At 44.0% G+C, this 27,211-nt stretch overlaps 1 protein-coding gene across 3 annotated transcripts in view; it reads left to right on the top strand.

The window, feature by feature from the left end:
* LOC121545981 (agrin-like) overlaps positions 1–27,211 on the top strand; it is a 405,148-nt gene that overhangs the window by 301,459 nt on the left and 76,478 nt on the right. For all 3 annotated transcript variants that reach the window (XM_045209396.1, XM_045209397.1, XM_045209398.1), the window contains 2 exons: positions 10,447–10,644; positions 11,926–12,126. In XM_045209396.1, coding sequence (XP_045065331.1) covers positions 10,447–10,644; positions 11,926–12,126 — 399 coding nt within the window. The remainder of the gene's footprint in view (positions 1–10,446; positions 10,645–11,925; positions 12,127–27,211) is intronic.

Below are 27,211 nucleotides of genomic sequence, written 5' to 3' on the forward strand. Positions count from 1 at the left end.
TTTAGACATCTGTGGTATTGTGTTGTGTGACAAAACTGCATATTTTAGGGTGGCCTTTTATTGTCCCCAGAACAAGGTGCACCTGTATAATGGTCATGCTGTTTAATGAGCTTCTTGATATGCCACACCTGTCCGGTGGATGGATTATCTTGGCAAAGGAGAAATGCTCACTAACAAGGATGTAAACAAATTTGTGCACAACATTTGAGAGAAATAAGCTTTATGTGAGTATGGAACATTTCTGGGATCTTTTATTTCAGCTCATTAAACATGGGACCGGCACTTTACATGTTGCGTTTATATTTTTGTTCAGTGTATTTTTGTTCAGTATAGTTCCTGTTGTGTTTGTAAACACCCTGGTAGGTTGATTAACAACCTGAACCAGATTACAGGCACTGGTTACAGTGAGAAGCTTCCTCTTGAGCAGACAACTTGATGAAAACCAGTCAATATTCAGGTCCCTAAGAAAGTAAAGCTCTCTGTTTACATCATATACACTATCAAGCATTTAACACATTATCTAGATACTGACTGTTAGCTTGGTGGCCTATAGCAACACCCTAAATTAATAGGCTTTAGATGAGGCAGGTGAACCTGCAACCACAACACTTCAATAACACTTGACATGAGAGCTTCTCTAAGCATTACATTGATATGGCTCTGAATATATAGATCAACCCCTCTCCCATAGGCATTCCTGTCTCTTCTGTCGATGTTACATCCATGTATTGCTACTGCTGTATCATCAAAAATAATTATTTAAGTGAGTCTCAGAAATGGCTAATATATGAATGTTATCTAATGTTAGCAAGTTAATGATTTCATGAACCTTATTTCTAAGGCTACATACAGTGGGGAAAAAAAGTATTTAGTCAGCCACCAATTGTGCAAGTTCTCCCACTTAAAAAGATGAGAGAGGCCTGTAATTTTTCATCATAGGTACACGTCAACTATGACAGACAAATTGAGAAGAAAAAAATCCAGAAAATCACATTGTAGGATTTTTTATGAATTTATTTGCAAATTATGGTGGAAAATAAGTATTTGGTCACCTACAAACAAGCAAGATTTCTGGCTCTCACAGACCTATAACTTCTTCTTTAAGAGGCTCCTCTGTCCTCCACTCGTTACCTGTATTAATGGCACCTGTTTGAACTTGTTATCAGTATAAAAGACACCTGTCCACAACCTCAAACAGTCACACTCCAAACTCCACTAGGGCCAAGACCAAAGAGCTGTCAAAGGACACCAGAAACAAAATTGTAGACCTGCACCAGGCTGGGAAGACTGAATCTGCAATAGGTAAGCAGCTTGGTTTGAAGAAATCAACTGTGGGAGCAATTATTAGGAAATGGAAGACATACAAGACCACTGATAATCTCCCTCGATCTGGGGCTCCACGCAAGATCTCACCCCGTGGGTCAAAATGATCACAAGAACGGTGAGCAAAAATCCCAGAACCACACGGGGGACCTAGTGAATGACCTGCAGAGAGCTGGGACCAAAGTAACAAAGCCTACCATCAGTAACACACTACGTCGCCAGGACTCAAATCCTGCAGTGCCAGACGTGTCCCTCTGCTTAAGCCAGTACATGTCCAGGCCCGTCTGAAGTTTGCTAGAGTGCATTTGGATGATCCAGAAGAGGATTGGGAGAATGTCATATGGTCAGATGAAACCAAAATAGAACTTTTTGGTAAAAACTCAACTCGTCGTGTTTGGAGGACAAAGAATGCTGAGTTGCATCCAAAGAACACCATAGCTACTGTGAAGCATGGGGGTGGAAACATCATGCTTTGGGGCTGTTTTTCTGCAAAGGGACCAGGACGACTGATCCGTGTAAAGGAAAGAATGAATGGGGCCATGTATCTTCAGATTTTGAGTGTAAACCTCCTTCCGTCAGCAAGGGCATTGAAGATGAAACGTGGCTGGGTCTTTCAGCATGACAATGATCCCAAACACACCGCCCGGGCAATGAAGGAGTGGCTTCGTAAGAAGCATTTCAAGGTCCAGGAGTGGCCTAGCCAGTCTCCAGATCTCAACCCCATAGAAAATCTTTGGAGGGAGTTGAAAGTCCGTGTTGCCCAGCGACAGCCCCAAAACATCACTGCTCTAGAGGAGATCTGCATGGAGGAATGGGCCAAAATACCAGCAACAGTGTGTGAAAACCTTGTGAAGACTTACAGAAAACGTTTGACCTGTGTCATTGCCAACAAAGGGTATAAAACAAAGTATTGAGAAACTTTTGTTATTGACCAAATACTTATTTTCCACCATAATTTGCAAATAAATTCATAAAAAATCCTACAATGTGATTTTCTGGATATTTTTTTCTCATTTTGTCTGTCATAGTTGACGTGTACCTATGATGAAAATTACAGGCCTCTCTCATCTTTTTAAGTGGGAGAACTTGCACAATTGGTGGCTGACTAAATGCTTTTTTTCCCCCACTGTATATGAATATGGGCTATTTTTTGCCTTTTCCTGGGTAGCTTATCAGAGATGGACATAATATAGAAAATAATAAACAACGCAAGAAAAAAAGAACATTTCAGCAGTCCATCAATCAGTTGCTGTGTGTGTGTGCTGCGGTGTTGAAGCTACGAACCCACATGCTTGGCTCTCTCATCCCTTCCAGGCTTTTGGGAGGGAGGGTGGACAATGAGCCTGTCAAAGCGGATATACGTTCCCACATGCTCTGGCAGCTTTCATCGCTGGGATAAGTTCTTCCCTCTTCTGGCCCACAGCTTCAGGATAGTACTCGTTGAGGAAGATGTACATTCCTCTCAAGTTCTTGGCTCTTTCCAGCTAACTTGTCCTTGAACCTCAGGAACCTGACCACTATCGGCCTGGGCCTGTCACCTGGGCCGGTGGGGGTTTTCCAGTCCTGTGGGTGTGCTCCACCTCAATCTTCCTGTGGTCCATCTTCAGTTTCTCAGTGATAATTTCCCTCATTTTGTCCTCAGACTCTGTCCATATCTCGTGGAGATTCTGCAATTCCGTCCACAACAATGTTGTTCCGCCTTGATTGTCCCTAGAGATAATCTGATTTATCCGTCATTATCATGGATTCACATACAGAACTGATGTCCTCTCTCAGTGATAGATTGCTGTCATCTTGCTGTTCTCCTGTTTAAACTCATCGAGATGACCCTGGGAGAACTGCAAACTGTTCTTCAGTTCCCGGACCTCTCTGGTCAGATTGTCCATTATTTTATTAGTTGACTAGACCGGTATTTGGACCCAACACTTGAAGCTATTTTCTTGTTATTGTAACAACTGCTTGTAGAACTATTTTTGTTCATTTAAAAGATCCTTCACCTGTGATAAAGAGACACCAATGTCCTCAATGGTACCATCGTCTTTGTCATGGTAGTAACGTAGGCTACCCTGTTACTCCTTGCAGTTCCAGACAGGGCAGATCGCAGGGCAGATGGAAACAGCAACAAACAGCAGTGATTCAAACAGTCACACTTCCGGGACAATCCGTGGTCTTATCTGCAAGGGCTGTGGGCTGTTTACAAGCTGCTAAGGAAACCTGGCTAGCTTGATAGCTAACTAATGTTAATTAGAAGCTACTTCTCTGGAGAAAAATAGACCTACTATTGTTCCCAGTGAACGTCCTACACCTTAATGTGATTTTATATTTTGGCAATTATTTGAAAATAAGTCTGTTTATTCATAGTTATTTTACAAAAGAAAGCCTTGAAAAAGATTCACGTTTCAATGCATGCCACCGGAACTTGAACCCTTATAGATGTAATACAAATATAGAGTGATCTAATCAGTCCCTCCAGGATTCTGCGATTGCAACATTCTTTGCAAAATCAACAATTCCCGTATATTATGCTAAGGCTTGCAAATTTGACCAATCACTGCACTATTTCCACATAAAACACTAAAATCATCGCAACGTTATCGCATAAAACTGACTCATCACCGTAGTACAAAAAGAGGGCTTGCAATTTCAACCAATCACGCACATTTACCGGATGATATGGTTAAATCAAGTCACACTTCAACAAACCTTTTCACTCGTCAGCGCATTTAAGCGACAAATTAGACAAAATCATTGCATATTGCCATGCAAATTGTCCGAATTGCAGCAGCAAAATGAAGCAGTTTTGCCAGCAAATATCACAAAACATCTCTGCGAAATCCTGGAGGGACTGTCTAATAATATAGAGTTATAGAGATGCCTGAAGCCATTTATCAGCCAGTAACACAGACTGCCAATACCTTAACCACTGTTAGCCACCCTGTAAAGTTACATCTGCCTCCACCAGCACACAGAGAGAGATTACTTTTGCCTGGCTCGGCTTAGCACCTTTACGCTAGCTCTACCCCTTATAGTTTCAACTCGAGTTTCACGTTTAATCCATTGCAGAGTTGTTGGCAGGGGGGCCGATGTGACTCCACTATTATTTCCCCTCTCCGTGGCCCACCCATCTCGGCTGAAACCCTCCCTATTACAAATTGAAATCTCTGTGCATAAGGATGAATTCCAATGGGAAATGGAGCAAAAGGAATGTTTGAGCCGGGCGGGCAAACTCAGTTTGGAGATGTCGTGCATGCAGGCAGCGTTAGGAAGACAGGTCTCGTCGTGGCGCCGCCGGAGGGTAATGAATAGTCTTTATTTAAAAAGGCGAGGTAGTAGCGGGCCTCGCCATGTGTGTGTAATACAGCACACACACACAGCAATATGGATGGCAGTGAGTCCACACAGAAACAGGAGTCAGCAGAACAGGGCAATAAAAGCGCCAGGCAGGCAGGCAGTGCTAGGCGAGGCCTGCTCGAGGAATGATGATGGTGATCTGGGTTGGTTTATTCTGTGCTGTTTGCACTGCTTTACACAAGCCTCTTCAAACTCCACTGAGTCATCTCCTCCCTCCACCTCCACTATTATCTGTGTTAATTATCACAGCCCATTCATATCACTGGCATACTGTGTGTGTGTGTGTGTGTGTGTGTGTGTGTGTGGGGGGGGGGGGGGGGGATAGATAAGTGTGGTTGTGAGTCTTTAAAGGGGATGGGAAGTGTGTGTGTTTGCTTTTATCTCACGTGGGTTTGAATGCAGAGACAACCTGTGTGTGTGTGTGTGAGTGGCCTATATGCATGGTCATAATTATTATTTTCCTCCCCTCGGGGGAATTGAAAAATGGCGCTAGGGGAAATAGTCATCTTTACTGTTCAGGTGCAGTCCGATAGTGAGTGACATTTTGTATTATTCTTTTGTATTTCCTCCTCCTTATGTTTGAGTAGCGGATGACCTTGTGTATCTGGCTGGCTGGAAGAGGCAGAGACACGCATGGCTAAAAGACCACAGAAGGATATCAGTCGCTCCGAAAGGCACTTTCTATATATAGATGAGAGGAGAGACGAGAAGTCATTTAGAACAGAAAAAAACATCAGGTGTTTTTCACAGTTGCTGCAAACAATACATAGAGTGGGGAAAAAAGTATTTAGTCAGCCACCAATTCTCCCACTTAAAAAGATGAGAGAGGCCTGTAATTTTCATCATAGGTTCACGTCAACTATGACAGACAAAATGAGAAAAATCCAGAATTTCTTTTTAGAAAATCACATTGTAGGATTTTTTATGAATTTATTTGCAAATTATGGCGGAAAATAAGTATTTGGTCAATAACAAAAGTTTCTCAATACTTTGTTATATACCCTTTGTTGGCAATGACACAGGTCAAACGTTTTCTGTAAGTCTTCGCAAGGTTTTCACACACTGTTGCTGGTATTTTGGCCCATTCCTCCATGCAGATCTCCTCTAGAGCAGTGATGTTTTGGGGCTGTCGCTGGGCAACACGGACTTTCAACTCCCTCCAAAGATTTTCTATGGGGTTGAGATCTGGAGACTGGCTAGGCCACTCCAGGACCTTGAAATGCTTCTTACGAAGCCACTCCTTCATTGCCCGGGCGGTGTGTTTGGGATCATTGTCATGCTGAAAGACCCAGCCACGTTTCATCTTCAATGCCCTTGCTGATGGAAGGAGGTTTTCACTCAAAATCTCACGATACATGGCCCCATTCATTCTTTCCTTTACACGGATCAGTCGTCCTGGTCCCTTTGCAGAAAAACAGCCCCAAAGCATGATGTTTCCACCCCCATGCTTCACAGTAGCTATGGTGTTCTTTGGATGCAACTCAGCATTCTTTGTCCTCCAAACACGACGAGTTGAGAAAAGTTCTATTATGGTTTCATCTGACCATATGACATTCTCCAAATCCTCTTCTGGATCATCCAAATGCACTCTAGCACACTTCAGACGGGCCTGGACATGTACTGGCTTAAGCAGGGGGACACGTCTGGCACTGCAGGATTTGAGTCCCTGGCGGCGTAGTGTGTTACTGATGGTAGGCTTTGTTACTTTGGTCCCAGCTCTCTGCAGGTCATTCACTAGGTCCCCCCGTGTGGTTCTGGGATTTTTGCTCACCGTTCTTGTGATCATTTTGACCCCACGGGGTGAGATCTTGCGTGGAGCCCCAGATCGAGGGAGATTATCAGTGGTCTTGTATGTCTTCCATTTCCTAATAATTGCTCCCACAGTTGATTGCTGCTTACCTATTGCAAATTCAGTCTTCCCAGCCTGGTGCAGGTCTACAATTTTGTTTCTGGTGTCCTTTGACAGCTCTTTGGTCTTGGCCATAGTGGAGTTTGGAGTGTGACTGTTTGAGGTTGTGGACAGGTGTCTTTTATACTGATAACAAGTTCAAACAGGTGCCATTAATACAGGTAACGAGTGGAGGACAGAGGAGCCTCTTAAATAAGAAGTTATAGGTCTGTGAGAGCCAGAAATCTTGCTTGTTTGTAGGTGACCAAATACTTATTTTCCACCATCATTTGCAAATAAATTCGTAAAAAATCCTACAATTTGATTTTCTGGATTTTTTTTCCTCAATTTGTCTGTCATAGTTGACGTTTACCTATGATGAAAATTACAGGCCTCTCTCATCTTTTTAAGTGGGAGAACTTGCACAATTGGTGGCTGACTAAATACTTTTTTCCCCACTCTAGTTTACAAGTTGGCAAATGTAGGTCATATAATATGAGAATATATGCAAGCAACAGTGAGGGGGAGACATGAGAGAAGCGGGAAGGTGGTGTGAGAGAGGGAAAGTTATAAAAGAGGAGAGGTAAATAGTGAGGAGGGACAGAGTAATAGTTATAGAGCAGTCACTGGGAGGTCGGCTGGGGAGTATTTTATCGTCTGGGCCATTTTCAGAGCCCTTCACTAAACAAACGGCTCTCTTTCTCTTTATGTTACAGGACAACTCCTCCCTCGATCCCTCATTGCAGCTTGAGTCTCTCTGACTATTATTACTTGTCCGAGAGTATGTGTAGCATTCTGAGGCTAGAGAGGCTCTTTAGCTTTTCTTTTCCTCACCATCTCTCTCTCTATCCATCACTCGAAATGGCTGTCTCCACATGGCCACTTTTTACAACCTCCCCTTCCACCGTCAACTCCCCTCCCCCGTCAGACACGTCCCCCCGCCGCGTTAACGCTGTTAGCGCTGTAGTGCTAGCTATCCATGCCCTGTGTTTACAGCCAATAAGGCAGCCCGGTTTGGTCCGGCTAGCTGTACGTGTCCCGGCACCAACGACCGGCCGCACTGGCTGGAACAGAGGGAGCGAGACAGAGCCAGAGGAGGGAGATGAAGAACGGAGGCCTTTTTCAGGACACGGGCCCTGATAAAGGACGACACTCACCGTGAATTATTACCCCTGGGTCCGGAGCGCCGGTGTCACAGTGATGCATTCTCCATCACCGCCGGCCACCACCTCAGCCACATTTTAAAAAATTGCTGCCTGCTTTTTTATTTTAATCAGGCCCCCAGGCCAGGCTAACCACTGCGAGTGCCTGCGCGACAGGGGCTGACTTCCTGACTTTATTAATGTATAATAAGGTGTAATTAACAGGTTAATAACACGGGGGTGGTTTCCATCTGAGTGGCCCGGTCTCTCCGTTAGCCATTAGCGCTAAATCAGCAGCTGTTATTACCTAGCCGCTAATTGAATGTGATAACGGATGTGCGACGCCACGATGCTAATGCAATCCTCCAGGTGTAAATGGCAAGCGCTGCCCACCCCTCTCCGCGGGGCGAGTCGCATCTCCGCTCTGGCTCCGTAATTCACTCAGGCTGCCGCCGAATCATTGATATCCTCAGCATGTCGGTACTCTAGGCAATGCAAGGCAGAGGGTAAAAAACTGAATGGAAAACAAGCAAAGGATCAGACTACATGGAAACTGGAAAGAGAGGATTCTTGTCAGTATTCTCAGTCCAGATCATCCACTGAAACGTGCAGCTTTGTAAAGTCTGCAGGCCATCTGGGGCCCTCTCGACATGACCAGCCTTTCGAAGGGGGTTAGGTAAAAACATGACATCATGGTGACATCACGGTTGTGGTTCTATCTGCCCCCCCTCTCTTTTCCTTACTAACTCACTCACTCACTAAACTCACTGACACACATACTGTACATACAGTTGAAGTCGGAAGTTTACATACACTTAGGTTGGAGTCATTAAAACTCATTTTTCAACCACTCCACAAATGTCTTGTTAACAAACTATAGTTTTGGCAAGTCGGTTAGGACATCTACTTTGTGCATGACACAAGTAATTTTTCCAACAACTGTTTACAGACAGATTATTTCACTTAGAATTCACTGTATCACAATTCCAGTGGGTCAGAAGTTTACATACACTAAGTTGACTGTGCCTTTAAACAGCTTGGAAAATTCCAGAAAATGATGTCATGGCTTTAGAAGCTTCTGATAGGCTAATTTACATAATTTGAGTCAATTGGAGGTGTACCTGTGGATGTATTTCAAGGCCTATCTTCAAACTCAGTGTGTCTTTGCTTGACATCATGGGAAAATCAAAAGAAATCAGCCAAGACCTCAGAAAATTATTGTAGACCACCACAAGTCTGGTTCATCCTTGGGAGCAATTTCCAAACGCCTGAAGGTACCACGTTCATCTGTACAAACAATAGTACACAAGTATAAACACCATGGGACCACGCAGCCGTCATACTGCTCAGGAAGGAGACGCGTTCTGTCTCCTAGAGATGAACGTACTTGTCATGACTTCCGCCGAGGCTGCCTCCCCTCCTTGTTCGGGCAGGCTTCGGCGTTTGTCGTCACCGGAGTACTAACCACTGCCGCCCCAATCATCATATCAATTGTCTTGTCAATCACACACACGGTTCTATTCCCCTAATTAGTCCATGTATAAGTGTTCTCTCTGCCCCCTTGTCCTTGTGGGTGATTGCTTGTTGTGGAGGTTAGTAGCTCGGTGGAGCTCTTGTATTTGGTATCGACAGGAGTATTTTTCCTGTGTGCCTTGTATTTTCCAGTGCACCTGTTTTGTGCCCTGTAGTGTGTTTGACGCATTTCTAAGTAAACCTGTGATTTACCCTCCTGCGCCTGACTCCTTCAACACCACCTTATCACAGTACTTTGGTGCGAAAAGTGCATATCAATCCCAGAACAACAGCAAAGGACCTTGAGAAGATGCTGGAGGAAACAGGTTCAAAGGTATCTATATCCACAGTAAAACAAGTCCTATATCGACATAACCTGGAAAAAGGGGGTACTTGCAAGCCAAAGAACACCATCCCAACCGTGAAGCACGGGGGTGGCAGCATCATGCTGTGGGGGTGCTTTGCTGCAGGAGGGACTGGTGCACTTCACAAAATACATGGCATTATGAGGAAGGAAAATTATGTGGATATATTGATGCAACATCTCAACACATCAGTCAGGAAGTTAAAGCTTGGTCGCAAATGGGTCTTCCAAATGGACAATGACCCCAAGCATACTTCCAAAGTTGTGGCAAAATGGCTTAAGGACAACAAAGTCAAGGTATTGGAGTGGCCTTCACAAAGCCCTGACCTCAATCCTATAGAAAATGTGTGGGCAGAACTGAAAAAGCGTGTGCGAGCAAGGATGCCTACAAACCTGACTCAGTTACACCAGCTCTGTCAGGAGAAATGGGCCAAAATTCACCCACTTATTGTGGGAAGCTTGTGGAAGGCTACCCAAAACGTTTGAACCAAGTTAAACAATTTAAAGCAATGCTACCAAATACTAATTGAGTGTATGTAAACTTCTGACCCACTGGGAATGTGATTAAATAAATAAAAGCTGAAATAAATCATTCTCTCTACTATTATTCTGACATTTCACATTCTTAAAATAAAGTGGTGATCCTAACTGCCCTAAAACAGGGCATTTTTACTAGGATTAAATGTCAGGAATTGTGAAAAACTGAGTTTAAATGAATTTGGCTAAGGTGTATGTAAATATCCGACTTCAACTGTACATACATATACACACACAGACACACACATTCTCTTTCTCTCCCCCTGTTACCCATACTGGTCTTATGTACTCCCTCAGACCCTAACTCTGTCATACCTGTCTCCCTCCAGACGAGGTGTGTGCCAACTGTTCATTCGGGGCGATCTGCGACGGGCAGTCGGGCCGCTGTGTGTGCCCGCAGGAGTGTGTAGAGTCCCACCAACCGGTGTGCGGCAGCGACGGCTCCACCTACGACAGCGAGTGTGAGCTCAATGTGCGCGCCTGTACCAAGCAGCTTGACCTGCGTGTGCTTGCCCAGAGAGAATGCAGTGAGTAATGCTACCACCAAGTGTGCGTTCTGCGTCTCTGTGTGTGTTCCTACCAGCAGTGTGGTTGTACGAATATACTATATATAAACGCAACATGCAACCATTTCAAAGATGTTATTGAGTTACAGTTCATATAAGGAAATCAGTCAATTGAAATAAATTCATTAGGCCCTAATCTATGGATTTCACATGACTGGGAATACAGAAATGCATCTGTTGGTCACAGATCCATTTTTTGTAAAAGTAGGGTTGTGGATCAGAAAACCAGTCAGTATCTGGTGTGACCACCATTTGCCTCATGCAGCGCGACACATCTCCTTCACATAGAGTTGATTAGGCTGTTGATTGTGGCCTGTGAAATGTTGTCCCACTCGTCTTCAATAGCTGTGCAAAGTTGCTGGATATTGGCGGGAACTGGAAAACGCTGTCGTACACGTCAATCCAGAGCATCTCAAACATGCTCAATGGGTGACATGTCTGGTGAGTTTGCAGGCCATGGAAAACTGGGACATTTTCAGCTTCCAGGAATTGTGTACAGATCCTTGCGACATGGGGTCGTGCATTATCAAGCTGAAACATGAGGTGATGGCGGTAGATGAATGGCATGACAATGGGCGGTATCTCTGCATTCAAATTGCGATCGATAAAATGCAATTGTGTTCGTTGTCCGTAGCTTATGCCTGCCCATACCATAACCCCACTGCCACCATGGGGCACTCTGTTCAAGACGTTTACATCAGCAAACTTCTCGCCCACACAACACCATACACGTGGTCTGTGGTTGTGAGGCCGATTGGACGTACTGCCAAATTCTCTAAAACGACTTCGGAGGCGGCTTATGGTAGAAAAATTAACATTCAATTCTCTGGCAACAGCTCTAGTGGACATTCCCGTAGTCAGCATGCCAATTGCACGCGGCCTCAAAACTTGAGACATCTATGGCATTGGGTTGTGTGACAAAACCACATTTTAGAATGGTATTTTATTGTCCCCAGCACTAGGAGCACCTGTATAATGATCATCCTGTTTAATCAGGTTCTTGATATGCCACACTGGTCAGGCAGATGGATTATCTTGGCAAAGGAGAAATGCGTGACCAAAACTTTACATGTTGCGTTTATATTTTTGTTCAGTGACTATGTCTTATTAAAGTAATGTAATTGTATCTCTGTTGTATTTTAGCAAGCATATTCCTTGTTCATGATTCCACTGCATAGTCACTGACAACCCTGTGTGTGTGCGTTCGTCTGTTTGTGTGTGTGTTTGTATGTGCATTTACAGAGACGTGCGGCAGCGCTGTCTGTGCCTGGGGGGCCCGCTGCATCCAGAACAAGTGCGAGTGCACGCAGTGCCAGGGCCAGGCTTTATCGCCTGTGTGTGGCAGCGACGGCGTCACCTACGACAACACTTGCGAGCTGGGATTGGCATCCTGCGTCCTCAAGAAGAAGATTGAGGTGGCCAAGCCCAGCAACTGCGACGAAGGTAGGAGTTATGAAATTATGAAAACTATTTTCTTTCCATTGACTTCTGTCATTGTCCACTTTGTTTTGGTAGCTACAGTAGGGAGAACAAGTATTTGATACACTGCCGATTTTGCAGGTTTTCCTACTTACAAAGCATGTAGAGGTCTGTCATTTTTATCATAGGTACACTTCAACTGTGAGAGACGGAATCTAAAACACAAATCCAGAAAATCACATTGTATGATTTTTAAGTAATTAACTTGCATTTTATTGCATGACATAAGTATTTGATACATCAGAAAAGCAGAACTTAATATTTGGTACAGAAACCTTTGTTTGCAATTACAGAGATCATACGTTTCCTGTAGGTCTTGACCAGGTTTGCACACACTGCAGCAGGGATTTTGGCCTACTCCTCCATACAGACCTTCTCCAGATCCTTCAGGTTTCGGGGCTGTCGCTGGGCAATACAGACTTTCAGCTCCCTCCAAAGATTTTCTATAGGGTTCAGGTCTGGAGACTGGCTAGGCCACTCCAGGACCTTGAGATGGTTCTTATGGAGCCACTCCTTAGTTGCCCTGGCTGTGTGTTTCGGGTCGTTGTCATGCTGGAAGACCCAGCCACGACCCATCTTCAATGTTCTTACTGGGGGAAGGAGGTTGTAGGAACAGCGCTGGAGAAGATGGCTGCCGTTTTACAGCCCTCTAACCAATTGTACTATTATGTGTGTTTTTCCGCGTTATTTGTAATTTATTTTGTACATAATGTTTCTGCCATCGTCTCTTATAACCAAAAAGAGCTTCTGGATATCAGGACAGCGATTACTCACCTCGTATTGGACGAAGATTTTTTCTTCAATGAGGCGGCCGCGAAGGATATCATACAGACACCCGACAAGGCCCAAATCCCAGTCATTCGCGTGAGGAAGAGACGGAGATATCGTGGACGTAGATCGGGGTGCCTTGTAAGGATCCGACGGCGAGCGAGTAAACAGCCTCTTCCATCAATCCTATTAGCCAACGTTCAATCATTTGAAAATAAATTGGATGACTTAAGATTACGGTTATCCTACCAACGGGACATTAAAAACTGTAATATCTTATGTTTCACCGAGTCGTGGCTGAGCAGCGACATGGATATCATACAGCTAGCGGGCTATACGCTACATCGGCAGGATAGAACGGCTGACTCCGGTAAGACAAGGGGTGGCGGTCTGTGTATATTTGTAAACAACAGCTGGTGCACAAAATCAAATACTAAGGAAGTCTCGAGGTTTTGCTTGCCTGAGGTAGAGTATCTTATGATAAGCTGTAGACCACACTATTTACCAAGAGAGTTTTCATCTATATTTTTCATAGCTGTCTATTTACCACCACAAACCAATGCTGGCATTAAGATTGCACTGAATGAGTTGTACAAGGCCATAAATCAACAGGAAAACGCTCATCCAGATGCAGCGCTCCTAGTGGCCGGGGACTTTAATGCAGGGAAACTTAAATCCGTTCTACCTAATTTCTACCAGCATGTTAAATGTGCAACCAGAGGAAAAAAACTCTAGACCACCTTTACTCCACACACAGAGACGCATACAAAGCTCTCCCTCGCCCTCCATTTGGCAAATCTGACCATAACTCTATCCTCCTGATTCCTGCTTATAAGCAAAAACTAAAGCAGGAAGCACCAGTGACTCGGTTAATAAAAAAGTGGTCAGATGACGCAGATGCTAAGCTACAGGACTGTTTTGCTAGCACAGACTGGAACATGTTCCGGGATTCTTCAGACAGCATTGAGGAGTACACCACATCAGTCACTGGCTTCATCAATAAGTGCATCGATGATGTCGTCCCCACAGTGACCGTACGTACATACCCCAACCAGAAGCCATGGATTACAGGAAACATCCGCACTGAGCTAAAGGGTAGAGCTGCCGCTTTCAAGGAACGGGACTCTAACCCGGACGCTTATAAGAAATCCCGCTATGACCTCAGACGAACCATCAAACAGGCAAAGAGTCAATACAGGACTAAGATTGAATCGTACTACACTGGCTCTGACGCTCGTCGGATGTGGCAGGGCTTGAAAACTATTACAGACTACAAAGGGAAGCACAGCCGCGAGCTGCCCAGTGACACAAGCCTACCAGACGAGCTAAACCACTTCTATGCTCGCTTCGAGGCAAGCAACACTGAAGCATGCATGAGAGCACCAGCCGTTCCGGATGACTATGTGATCACGCTCTCCGTAGCCGATGTGAGTAAGACTTTTAAGCAGGTCAACATTCACAAGGCCGCAGGGCCAGACGGATTACCAGGACGTGTACTCCGAGCATGTGCTGACCAACTGGCAAGTGTCTTCACTGACATTTTCAACATGTCCCTGTCTGAGTCTGTAATACCAACATGTTTCAAGCAGACCACCATAGTCCCCGTGCCCAAGGACTCTAAGATAACCTGCCTAAATGACTACCGACCCGTAGCACTGACGTCTGTAGCCATGAAGTGCTTTGAAAGGCTGGTCATGGCTCACATCAACAGCATTATCCCAGAAACCCACTCCAATTTGCATACCGCCCCAACAGATCCACAGATGATGCAATCTCTACTGCACTCCACACTGCCCTTTCCCACCTGGACAAGAGGAACACCTACGTGAGAATGCTATTCATTGACTACAGCTCAGCATTCAACACCATAGTGCCCTCTAAGCTCATCACTAAGCTAAGGATCCTGGGACTAAACACCTCCCTCTGCAACTGGATCCTGGACTTCCTGACGGGCCGCCCCCAGGTGGTAAGGGTAGGTAACAACACATCTGCCACACTGATCCTCAACACGGGGGCCCCTCAGGGGTGCGTGCTCAGTCCCCTCCTGTACTCTCTGTTCACCCATGACTGCATGGCCAGGCACGACTCCAACACCATCATTAAGTTTGCCGACGACACAACAGTGGTAGGCCTGATCACCGACAACGATGAGACAGCCTATAGGGAGGAGGTCAGAGACCTGGCCGTGTGGTGCCAGGACAACAACCTCTCCCTCAACGTGACCAAGACAAAGGAGATGATTGTGGACTACAGGAAAAAAAGAGGACTGAGCACGCCCCCATTCTCATCGACGGGGCTGTAGTGGAACAGGTTGAGAGCTTCAAGTTCCTTGGTGTCCACATCACCAACGAACTATCATGGTCCAAACACACCAAGACAGTCGTGAAGAGGGCACGACAAAGCCTATTCCCCCTCAGGAGACTGAAAAGATTTGGCATGGGTCCTCAGATCCTCAAAAAATTATACAGCTGCACCACCGAGAGCATCCTGACTGGTTGCATCACCGCCTGGTATGGCAACTGCTTGGCCTCCGACCGCAAGGCACTACAGAGGGTAGTGCGTACGGCCCAGTACATCACTGGGGCCAAGCTTCCTGCCATCCAGGACCTCTATACCAGGCGGTGTCAGAGGAAGGCCCTCAAAATTGTCAAAGACTCCAGCCACCCTAGTCATAGACTGTTCTCTCTGCTACCGCACGGCAAGCGGTACCGGAGTGCCAAGTCTAGGTCCAAAAGACTTCTCAACAGCTTCTACCCCCAAGCCATAAGACTCCTGAACAGCTAATCATGGCTACCCGGACTATTTGCACTGCCCCCCCACCCCATCCTTTTTACGCTGCTGCTACTCTGTTAATTATTTATGCATAGTCACTTTAACTCTACCCACATGTACATATTACCTCAACTACCTCAACTAGCCGGTGCCCCCGCACATTGACTCTGCAACGGTACCCCCCTGTATATATAGCCTCCCTACTGTCACTTTATTTTACTTCTGCTCTTTTTTTTCTCAACACTTTTTTTGTTGTTGTTTTATTATTACTTTTTTTGTTAAAAATAAATGCACTGTTGGTTAAGGGCTGTAAGTAAGCATTTCACTGTAATGTCTGCACCTGTTGTATTCGGCGCATGTGACCAATACAATTTGATTTGATTTGATTTGTTGGCCAAGATCTTGTGATACATGGCCCCATCCATCCTCCCCTCAATACGGTGCAGTCGTCCTGTCTTCTTTGCAGAAAAGCATCCCCAAAGAATGATGTTTCCACCTCCATGCTTCACGGTTGGGATGGTGTTCTTGGGGTTGTACTCATCCTTCTTCTTCCTCCAAACACGGCGAGTGGAGTTTAGACCAAAAAGCTATATTTTTGTCTCATCAGACCACATGACCTTCTTCCATTCCTCCTCTGGATCATCCAGATGGTCATTGGCAAACTTCAGACGGGCCTGGACTTGCGCTGGCTTGAGCAGGGGGACCTTGCGTGCGCTGCAGGATTTTAATCCATGACGCCGTAGTGTGTTACTAATGGTTTTCTTTGAGACTGTGGTCCCAGCTCTCTTCAGGTCATTGACCAGGTCCTGCCGTGTAGTTCTGGGCTGATCCCTCACCTTCCTCATGATCATTGATGCCCCACGAGGTGAGATCTTGCATGGAGCCCCAGACCGAAGGTGATTGATCGTCATCTTGAACTTCTTCCATTTTCTAATAATTGCGCCAACAGTTGTTGCCTTCTCACCAAGCTGCTTGCCTATTGTCCTGTAGCCCATCCCAGCCTTGTGCAGGTCTACAATTTTATCCCTGATGTCCTTACACAGCTCTCTGGTCTTGGCCATTGTGGAGAGGTTGGAGTCTGTTTGATTGAGTGTGTGGACAGGTGTATTTTATGCAGGTAACGAGTTCAAACAGGTGCAGTTAATACAGGTAATGAGTGGAGAACAGGAGGGCTTCTTAAAGAAAAACTAACAGGTCTGTGAGAGCCGGAATTCTTACTGGTTGGTAGGTGATCAAATACTTATGTCATGCAATAAAATGCAAATTAATTACTTAAAAATCATACAATGTGATTTTCTGGATTGTTTTAGATTCTGTCTCTCACATTTGAATTGTACCTATGATAAAAAATTACAGACCTCTACATGCTTTGTAAGTAGGAAAACCTGCAAAATCAGCAGTGTATCAAATACTTGTTCTCCCCACTGTACTGTTGATAGCTGGTGATGTTGATCAATCCCTATTGATACTGTAAGTATCTCCCATCGTCAGGGAAAAATAAACTTGTGGTCACTACTAATCGTGAAGAGAAAATCTAAACTTTGAGACAGAGTGCTTTTACATGACTTGCTTCACAAGTGGCAGCCTAGTTCACAACGTAAACCCTTTGTGGAGCTGCTCTCCTCTGTCCTACTGGCACAGTTCCAGAGCTTCTACTCCTCTCCTCTGTGTGACAATCAGCCCTCTCTCTTGGTTTCTTTGTCACCGTACGGTTGTCATGCAGACAACGTCAGCGATAGTCCCTTGTGGCCAGACGTAGTCACCGTCACCGAGACTATCATCGTTTGAGGAGGTGTGAACACAGAGCAGGTTTCACCTGCCAGAAATTATGAGAGAGATGGAGAAGGGGAAAATAGACGGGGAAAATGGAGAGGTGGATAGGGGGGATGGTTGATAGGGGGAAAATGGAGAGATGGTGAGTTGGAAAGAGGGGGAGAGAGAGATATAGGGATGGAGGGGTAGAGAAAGAGCGAGATGGAGAGACTGAGAGATGGACAGAGGGAGGAAGGGGGTAAATGGGTGAGAGTAGTCTGTCCTGGGATTTTTTCTCTCTCTCACTGAGCCGTTGTCTACTCTACTGTTTACGGCCAGCTCTGCTCGCCAGCTCTTAACTCCCAGCTGGTTGTGGTCGATTTAACATAATCTCATAGACTGAGTCAAGTAACCTTTTGTATGTGTAGCAGAAAGAAATGTGCCATGATACACACACACTGCACATATAATACACACATGTGCACACACAAATAAACTGTGCCCCATATCATCATTTTACTCACACACAGCACCTATAGTATATACACACACTCAGACACATACACACACACACTGTGCCCCATATTATCATTATATGCACACACAGCACCTATAGTATATACACACACTCAGACAAATACAGTGCCTTGCACTGTACATAGTTATGCACGCTCAAGTTTTCAGTTTTTTTGTCTTATCTGTTTAACAATAAAAATATATTTTACATCTACAAAGTGGTAGGCATGTTGTGTAAATCAAATGGTACAAACCCCCCAAAAATCCATTTTAATTCCAAGTTGTAAGGCAACAAAATTGGAGAATACTTTCGCAAGCCACTGTACACACACACATTGTGCCCCATATCGTTGTTCCACGCCTTGTCACCATTCCTCTTGCCCCTCTAATAGATAACTAACCCACAACCCCCCTTTCAACTAGAAGCCAGGGCTTTGTTCATGGGGTAGTTCTAGTAGTAGCTTAGTACTGGTAGAATTCTCCAACTCCGGCAAATTGAACAAGTGATTTATTTGTTTATTTAGACCCAACTTAAAAAACATATTCATTAGTCACGAGGAGAAATGGAAGTGTTTTCTCACTCTTTTATTTAGTGGTAATGAAAAATGACAGTGTTCCCACCATTGGCTGTACAGGGAGAATTTATCACCTGTTTAATTTCACACTCTGGTAGGCCCGGGCTCAGCTTCTTTGTTGACACTGACAAAGTGGCGAGTGAGCATAGTGTATCACCTTGGGGCCCAGGACGGTTTTAATTGAATACACATTTACTAAACAGGATTATGGGTGAGGATATCACACGGTGATGCACAGGCGATGAACTATGCACCCCCGAATACGGAGGGAGAGAGAGAGAGGGAGGGAGAGAGAGATGTGGAAAAGAGCTCATCAAAAGCAGATCAGGGGCTTTTTCCTCCTTCGCAGCCATCCATCCATAACCAGCGCTTGCATCTATCTCGCTAAGAAACTTTCCCTCTTTCTCTCACTCTCTTCTCCCTGTCACTCCATTCTTCTTTATGTAGCGGGGGTTTATTTGGACTAACGCGCTGTCACATCCTTCAACAGCAGTCTGTCTGAAGGGCTGACAAATGGTGTGAAAACAAACAAAAGTCTGGAGCAACAAGCCACCAGCGTGTCTGGGCCGACCAAGGCCACGCTGTTTTCGATCCCCCCTAATACACTTCAAAACACACACACAGACGTATGCAGTAGTGATGGGGGGAAAATCTATATAGTTACATACAGTTGTGGAAAAAGTACCCAATTGTCATACTTGAGTAAAAGTAAAGATACCTTAATAGAAAATGACTCAAGTAAAAGTGGAAGTCACCTAGTAAAATTCTACTTGAGTATAAGTCTAAAAGTATTTGGTTTCAAATACACGTAAGTATCAAAAGTAAATGTAACTGCTAAAATATACTTAAGTATCAAAAGTAAAAGTATAAATTATAAAAAATTCCTTATATTAAGCAAACCAGACAGCACAATTTTTTATTTATTTTTTATTTTTTACGGATAGCCAGGGGCACGCTCCAACACTCAGACATCATTTACAAACGAAGCATGGGTTTAGTGAGTCCGCTAGATCAGAGGAAGTAGGGATGACCAGGGATGTTCTCTTGATAAGTGTGTGAATTAGACCATTTTCCTGTCCTGCTAAGCATTCAAAATGCAACTAGTACTTTTGTGTGTCAGGGAAAATGTATGGAGTAAAAAGTACATCATTTTCTTTAGGAGTGTAGTAAAGTAAAAGTTGTCAAAAATATAGATAGTAAAGTACAGATACCCCAAAAAACTACTTAAGTAGTACTTTCAAGAATTTTTACTTAAGTACTTTACACCACTGGTTACATATGGGGATATTACTTTTGACAATATATTGTATAGTTTGGACAATATCGCAATATTATTTTTGCGCTCGTTGGCTGTAACTGCACCAAAACTCCAGTATTTTTCCTTTGTAGCTTGTTCTCCATCTTCTTTTTAAATAGGGAGACAATTTTCCAGCACTTTTATTTCCATGACTGATCAAAACTCGTTTTCTTATGGCTCTCTTGTCCTTCTGCAGCAGACATGGTGAGCAATATGTTTGGAACATTGAATCGCAATAAAAATCACAGTATCGAATCGCAATACATGTAGAATTGTGAGAATTGCAATACATATCGTATCGGCACCTAAATATCATGATAATATTGTATTGTGAGGTCCCTGGCAATTCCCAGCCCTAGTACGGAGACGTGCAAACACGCGCACACAAAGGGGACTTGTGACAGATGACAAATGGTCATGTTGAAATTCACACAGGTCATGATATTGGTACAGTGTTTTTTTACAGACAGGAGTGTGTCCTGGTCCTGATATTGATAGTATTGAGGTGACTCGGGCCATGTTCTTCCGAAGTTCACACCCCTTTCTCTACTTTACCTCCCATAATCCACCTTTATATCCTCTCTACTTCTTCCCTCCCTCTAGTCATCACCTCATCTTATTGGTAAATCACACATTGCTTCCTCTATTGCTTCTACCGTTTTTATTTGCTCAGACAATTCCCAGCCCTTCTTTAAAATAGAGCAAGAAAAAATGGTTTATTATTTTATTTTCTCCTCTCTCCAGAGTCTCCACCGTACTGTATTTGCTCATCTTAATGGAGATCCCTTGGCTAAACGGATTCTGGTTATGACATGATTGAGTAAAAGGAGCAGGCAGACATGGGTGCTGGGAGAATAGCTGATGCAGACATCTTCCCTGCTAATTAAAAGGTTCATAGGCAGTGCGGGTGACAGCCACATCAAAGACCAACAGCTAATTGGTGCCCCCCTCCTTCGCTTAACTCCCTCCCTCTCTTAACTTGTATTTATTCAATTTCTTAGGTTTTATTTTAAACTTTAGAAGACTCACAAAATGGCCTCTCATATATTGGTATCAAATCCATTTCACAATCCTTTTTTATCATCTCCATTTATCATAATCAACACAGTCACAATGATAGCGAATCCTAACAATTGGATTCGGTTTCAATTGTTTTGTACGGTCTTGGGCATAAAAAAAAAAGAGAAGGAGACAGTCTTTGTTTTGAGTTTGATGTGTACCCTCCTTGATACCCCTGGCCTCTGGAGTTCCTCCATTGTTCACTGTGTGTGTGGGGCTAATAAAGTGAATGCCCTCCCATTGCTGATGACCCATATCAGGCCGAGGGGACGGACTGCTGCTCCTCTTGTCCCTGCACCGCCCGTTACAGTGTGACCTGCCCCATAATCCACTTAAGAAAATGGGTTATGCTAAGTGGCACTTCCACGACTACACCATTGATTTACCCATTAGGGCCAGTGGAGGCCTTGCTACAGCACCCCGTCAATACAGATGGGAGTGAGTCGAACGGTCGAAAGAAGCATTTGGGCTTCCTAGTACTGTACATCTTGTTTTAAATGTTGTACAATATTGCATTATAACTGGTCTGGAGAATATCAAAAGGATAACTTGCATCATAGATGCAGGCCCCCTGTAGCTCAGTTGGTAGAGCATGGCGCTTGCAACGCCAGGGTTGTGGGTTCGTTCGAGTCTTTCTGGGTAAACCTCTAAGAGCTTTCCACACCTGGATTTACACAACATTTGCCCATTTATTATTTTCAAAATTATTTAAGCTCTGTCAAATTGGTTGTTGATCATTGCTAGACCATTTTTCAGGTCTTGCCATACATTTTCAAGTAGATTTAAGTCAAAACTGTAACTCGGCCACTCAGGAACATTCACTGTCTTCTTTGTAAGCAACTCCAGTGTAGATTTGGACTTGTGTTTTAGGTTATTGTCCTGCTGAAAGGTGAATTCATCTCCCAGTGTATGGTGGAAAGCAGACTGATCCAGGTTTTCCTCTAGGATTTTGCCTGTGATTAGCTCCATTCCATTTGTGTTTTATCTTTAAAAAACTCCCCAGTATTTAACGATTACAAGGATACCCATAACATGATGCAGCCACCACTATGCTTGAAAATATGGAGAGTGGTACTCAGTAATGTGTTGTATTGGATTTGCCCCAAACGTAACACTTTGTATTCAGGACAAAAAGTGAATTGCTTTGCCACATGTTTTGCAGTATTACTTTAGTGCCTTGTTAAAAACAGGATTCATGTTTTGGAATATTTTTTTGTTTGTACAGGTTTCCTTCTTTTCACTCTGTCAATTAGATTATTATTGTGGAGTAACAACAATGTTGTTTTCTCCTATAATAGCCATTCAACTCTGTAACTGTTTTAAAGTCACCATTGGCCTCATGGTGAAATCCCTGAGCAGTTTCCTTCCTCTCCGGCAACTGAGTTAGGAAGGACACCTGTGTCTTTGTAGTGACTGGGTGTATTGATAAACCATCCAAAGTGTAATTAATAACTTCACCATGCTCAAAGGGCTGGCTTTTCAATGTTTCTATTTTTTATACCCATCTGCCAATAGGTGACCTTCTATGCGAGGCATTGGAAAACCTCCCTGGTCTTTGTGGTTGAATCTGTGTTTGAAATTCACTGCTCGACTGAGGGACCTTACAGATAATTGTATGTGTGGGGTACAGAGATGAGGCAGTCATTCAAAAATCATGTTAAACACTATTATTGCACACAGTGAGTCCCTGCAATGTATTATGTGACTTGATAAGCACATTTTATCTAATTTAGGCTTGCCATAACAAAGGGGTTGAATACTTAATGACTCAAGATATTTCAGCTTTTCATGTTTAGTTTATTTGAAAAACATAATTCCACTGTAGGCCAGTGACACAGAATCTCAATTTAATCCATTTTAAATTCAGGCTATAACACAACAAAATGTGGAAAAAGTCAAGGTGTGTGAATACTTTCTGAAGGCACTGTATATTCTTTCTATGGAATATCTATTCCAATATATTTGTTCAATGTTTCAGCTTTCTAAGTCTCCGATCTTTGGAAATAATTCAGGCTCGTCGTTTGTCCTTGTTACCGCTCTCTGAAGTGCCATTAAAAATAAATAAAAAATGTTACAAGGACAGCTCTTTAAAAAGGCCTTTTTGATCCAGTGAAGTTTACTGTTTTACAGTAAATCGAAAGTTTACATTCCACAGTCACCAATACAAAAAGCATCTGAATTACTTTTAGCGGAAGTCTGGAGAAAAGTCTGTTATTTTTCGGTTTTTAAACAACTTATTGACCGACATCGGTTCAATTATTTGAATTACATTTCGTTCTTTTTTTGTCTGTGAGCTCAATGTGCACATTGCACTGCAGTTTCTCTAGAGATAAATCAGATCATATGCAAGAACAAGAGGGGATACATAGAGCAGTTTCTTTGAGGTATCTCTACCTGAAAATACATGATCTAAGTGATTTAATAGTTTTATTCAGCAGTCATAAAAGTATGCCTTATTTATTTTGAAAAACTACTAAAATAGTGATTTTGTCAGACAGCATAGGCAGCAGCTCTATAGAGATGAGATGATGACTTGGAATGAAATAATGTCATTAAATAAAACAAATGTAAAATACACAAGAACGAAACTATTTTATTAAAGTAGTGTGAATAACTAATGGTTTAGTAAGTGATAAGCAGTCATGGGCACTCACTACCATCATGGGACTTTTATTTTTAAAATGTTATGTTTTGTTAGGGCATTCAACCCACATAATGCATAGTCCATTAAATGTAAAAAAAATATATACACTGCTCAAAAAAATAAAGGGAACACTTAAACAACACATCCTAGATCTGAATGAATGAAATAATCTTAATAAATACTTTTTTCTTTACATAGTTGAATGTGCTGACAACAAAATCACACAAAAATTATCAATGGATAAAATGTATCAACCCATGGAGGTCTGGATTTGGAGTCACCCTCAAAATTAAAGTGGAAAACCACACTACAGGCTGATCCAACTTTGATGTAATGTCATTAGAACGAGTCAAAATGAGGCTCAGTAGTGTGTGTGGCCTCCACGTGCCTGTATGACCTCCCTACAACGCCTGGGCATGCTCCTGATGAGGTGGCAGATGGTCTCCTGAGGGATCTCCTCCCAGACCTGGACTAAAGCATCCGCCAACTCCTGGACAGTCTGTGGTGCAACGTGGCGTTGGTGGATGGAGCGAGACATGATGTCCCAGATGTGCTCAATTGGATTCAGGTCTGGGGAACGGGCGGGCCAGTCCATAGCATCAATGCCTTCCTCTTGCAGGAACTGCTGACACACTCCAGCCACATGAGGTCTAGCATTGTCTTGCTTTAGGAGGAACCCAGGGCCAACCGCACCAGCATATGGTCTCACAAGGGGTCTGAGGATCTCATCTCGGTACCTAATGGCAGTCAGGCTACCTCTGGCGAGCACATGGAGGGCTGTGCGGCCCCCCAAAGAAATGCCACCCCACACCATGACTGACCCACCGCCAAACCGGTCATGCTGGAGGATGTTGCAGGCAGCAGAACGCTCTCCACGGCGTCTCCAGACTCTGTCACGTCTGTCACATGTGCTCAGTGTGAACCTGCTTTCATCTGTGAAGAGCACAGGGCGCCAGTTGCGAATTTGCCAATCTTGGTGTTCTTTGGCAAATGCCAAACGTCCTGCACGGTGTTGGGCTGTAAGCACAACCCCCACCTGTGGACGTCGGGCCCTCATACAACCCTCATGGAGTCTGTTTCTGACCGTTTGAGCAGACACATGCACATTTGTGGCCTGCTGGAGGTCATTTTGCAGGGCTCTGGCAGTGCTCCTCCTGCTCCTCCTTGCACAAAGGCAGAGGTAGCGGTCCTGCTGCTGGGTTGTTGCCCTCCTACGGCCTCCTCCACGTCTCCTGATGTACTGGCCTGTCTCCTGGCAGCGCCTCCATGCTCTGGACACTACGCTGACAGACACAGCAAACCTTCTTGCCACAGCTCGCATTGATGTGCCATCCTGGATGAGCTGCACTACCTGAGCCACTTGTGTGGGTTGTAGACTCCGTCTCATGCTACCACTAGAGTGAAAGCACCACCAGCATTCAAAAGTGACCAAAACATCAGCCAGGAAGTATAGGAACTGAGAAGTGGTTTGTGGTCACCACCTGCAGAACCACTTCTTTATTGGGGGTGTCATGCTAATTGCCTATAATTTCCACCTGTTGTCTATTCCATTTGCACAACAGCATGTGAAATTTATTGTCAATCTGTGTTGCTTCCTAAGTGGACAGTTTGATTTCACAGAAGTGTGATTGACTTGGAGTTACATTGTGTTGTTTAAGTGTTCCCTTAATTTTTTTGAGCAGTGTATATATACAGTGAGGGAAAAAAGTATTTGATCCCCTGCTGATTTTGTACGTTTGCCCACTGACAAAGACATGATCAGTCTATAATTTTAATGTTAGTTTTATTTGAACAGTGAGAGACAGAATAACAACAAAAAAATCCAGAAAAACGCATGTCAAAAATTTTATAAATTGATTTGCATTTTAATGAGGGAAATAAGTATTTGACCCCTCTGCAAAACATGACTGAGTACTTGGTGGCAAAACCCTTGTTGGCAATCATAGAGGTCAGACGTTTCTTGTAGTTGGCCACCAGGTTTGCACACATCTCAGGAGGGATTTTGTACCACTCCTCTTTGCAGATCTTCTCCAAGTCATTAAGGTTTCGAGGCGGATGTTTGGCAACTCAAACCTTCAGTTCCCTCCACAGATTTTCTATGGAATTAAGGTCTGGAGACTGGCTAGGCCACTCCAGGACCTTAATGTGCTTCTTCTTGAGCCACTCCTTTGTTGCCTTGGCCGTGTGTTTTGGGTCATTGTCATGCTGGAATACCCATCCACGACCCATTTTCAATATCCTGGCTGAGGGAAGGAGGTTCTCACCCAAGATTTGACAGTACATGGCCCCGTCCATCGTCCCTTTGATGTGGTGAAGTTGTCCTGTCCCCTTAGCAGAAAAACAACCCCAAAGCATAATGTTTCCACCTCCATGTTTGACGGTGGGGATGGTGTTCTTGGGGTCATAGGCAGCATTCCTCCTCCTCCAAACACGACGAGTTGAGTTGATGCCAAAGAGCTTGATTTTGGTCTCATCTGACCACAACACTTTCACCCAGTTCTCCTCTGAATCATTCAGATGTTCATTGGCAAACTTCAGACGGGCCTGTATACGTGCTGTCTTGAGCAGGGGGACCTTGCAGGCGCTGCAGGATTTCAGTCCTTCACGGCGTAGTGTGTTACCAATTGTTTTCTTGGTGACTATGGTCCCAGCTGCCTTGAGATCATTGACAAGATCCTCCCGTGTAGTTCTGGGCTGGTTCATAACTGATCTCATGATCATTGCAACTCCACGAGGTGAGATCTTGCATGGAGCCCCAGGCCAAGGGAGATTGACAGTTATTTTGTGTTTCTTCCATTTGTGAATAATCGCACCAACTGTTGTCACCTTCTCACCAAGCTGTTTGGCGATGGTCTTGTAGCCCATTCCAGCCTTGTGTAGGTCTAATATCTTGTCCCTAACATCCTTGGAGAGCTCTTTGGTCTTGGCCATGGTGGAGAGTTTGGAATCTGATTGATTGATTGCTTCTGTGGACAGGTGTCTTTTATACAGGTAACAAACTGAGATTAGGAGCACTCCCTTTAAGAGTGTGCTCCTAATCTCAGCTCGTTACCTGTATAAAAGACACCTGGGAGCCAGAAATCTTTCTGATTGAGAGGGGTCAAATACTTATTTCCCTCATTAAAATGCAAATCAATTTATAACATTTTTGACATGCGTTTTTCTGGATTTTTTTGGTTGTTATTCTGTCACTCACTGTTCAAATAAACCTACCATTAAAATTATAGACTGATCATTTCTTTGTCAGTGGGCAAACGTACAAAATCAGCAGGGGATCAAATACTTTTTTCCCTCACTGTATATGAAACTAAAAAATAATAATAATTTTTATAATTGAATCGAAACAGAACCGACCTCAAAAAGCACTAATCGTTCAGCACTACTGGAGTGGATTGATAATTGGATTTTACAGAACACTGTGCAATTAGTGGCTTCCTCATATCAGGAAATCTGTGTCCATGAAACAGGCTCTTGCATTGATTCCCCCTCGCAGGGAGGCAAGTGGTAATATTTTCCTCCTCCCTCTATCTTCAGCTTTAATTGAAATGTAAAGGATGCCTCACTGGTGGCAATGTTGTGCCTAATTTATTTTGTCAATCGCAGGTCCTCTCCATGGTTGGTCATTATATTGTACTTCAAGCAGCGCCTTTGGTTCAATCTCAGTGC

The sequence above is a fragment of the Coregonus clupeaformis genome, chromosome 30 (assembly GCF_020615455.1).
Source record: "Coregonus clupeaformis isolate EN_2021a chromosome 30, ASM2061545v1, whole genome shotgun sequence".
In the NCBI taxonomy this organism is placed as follows: Eukaryota; Metazoa; Chordata; class Actinopteri; order Salmoniformes; family Salmonidae; genus Coregonus; species Coregonus clupeaformis.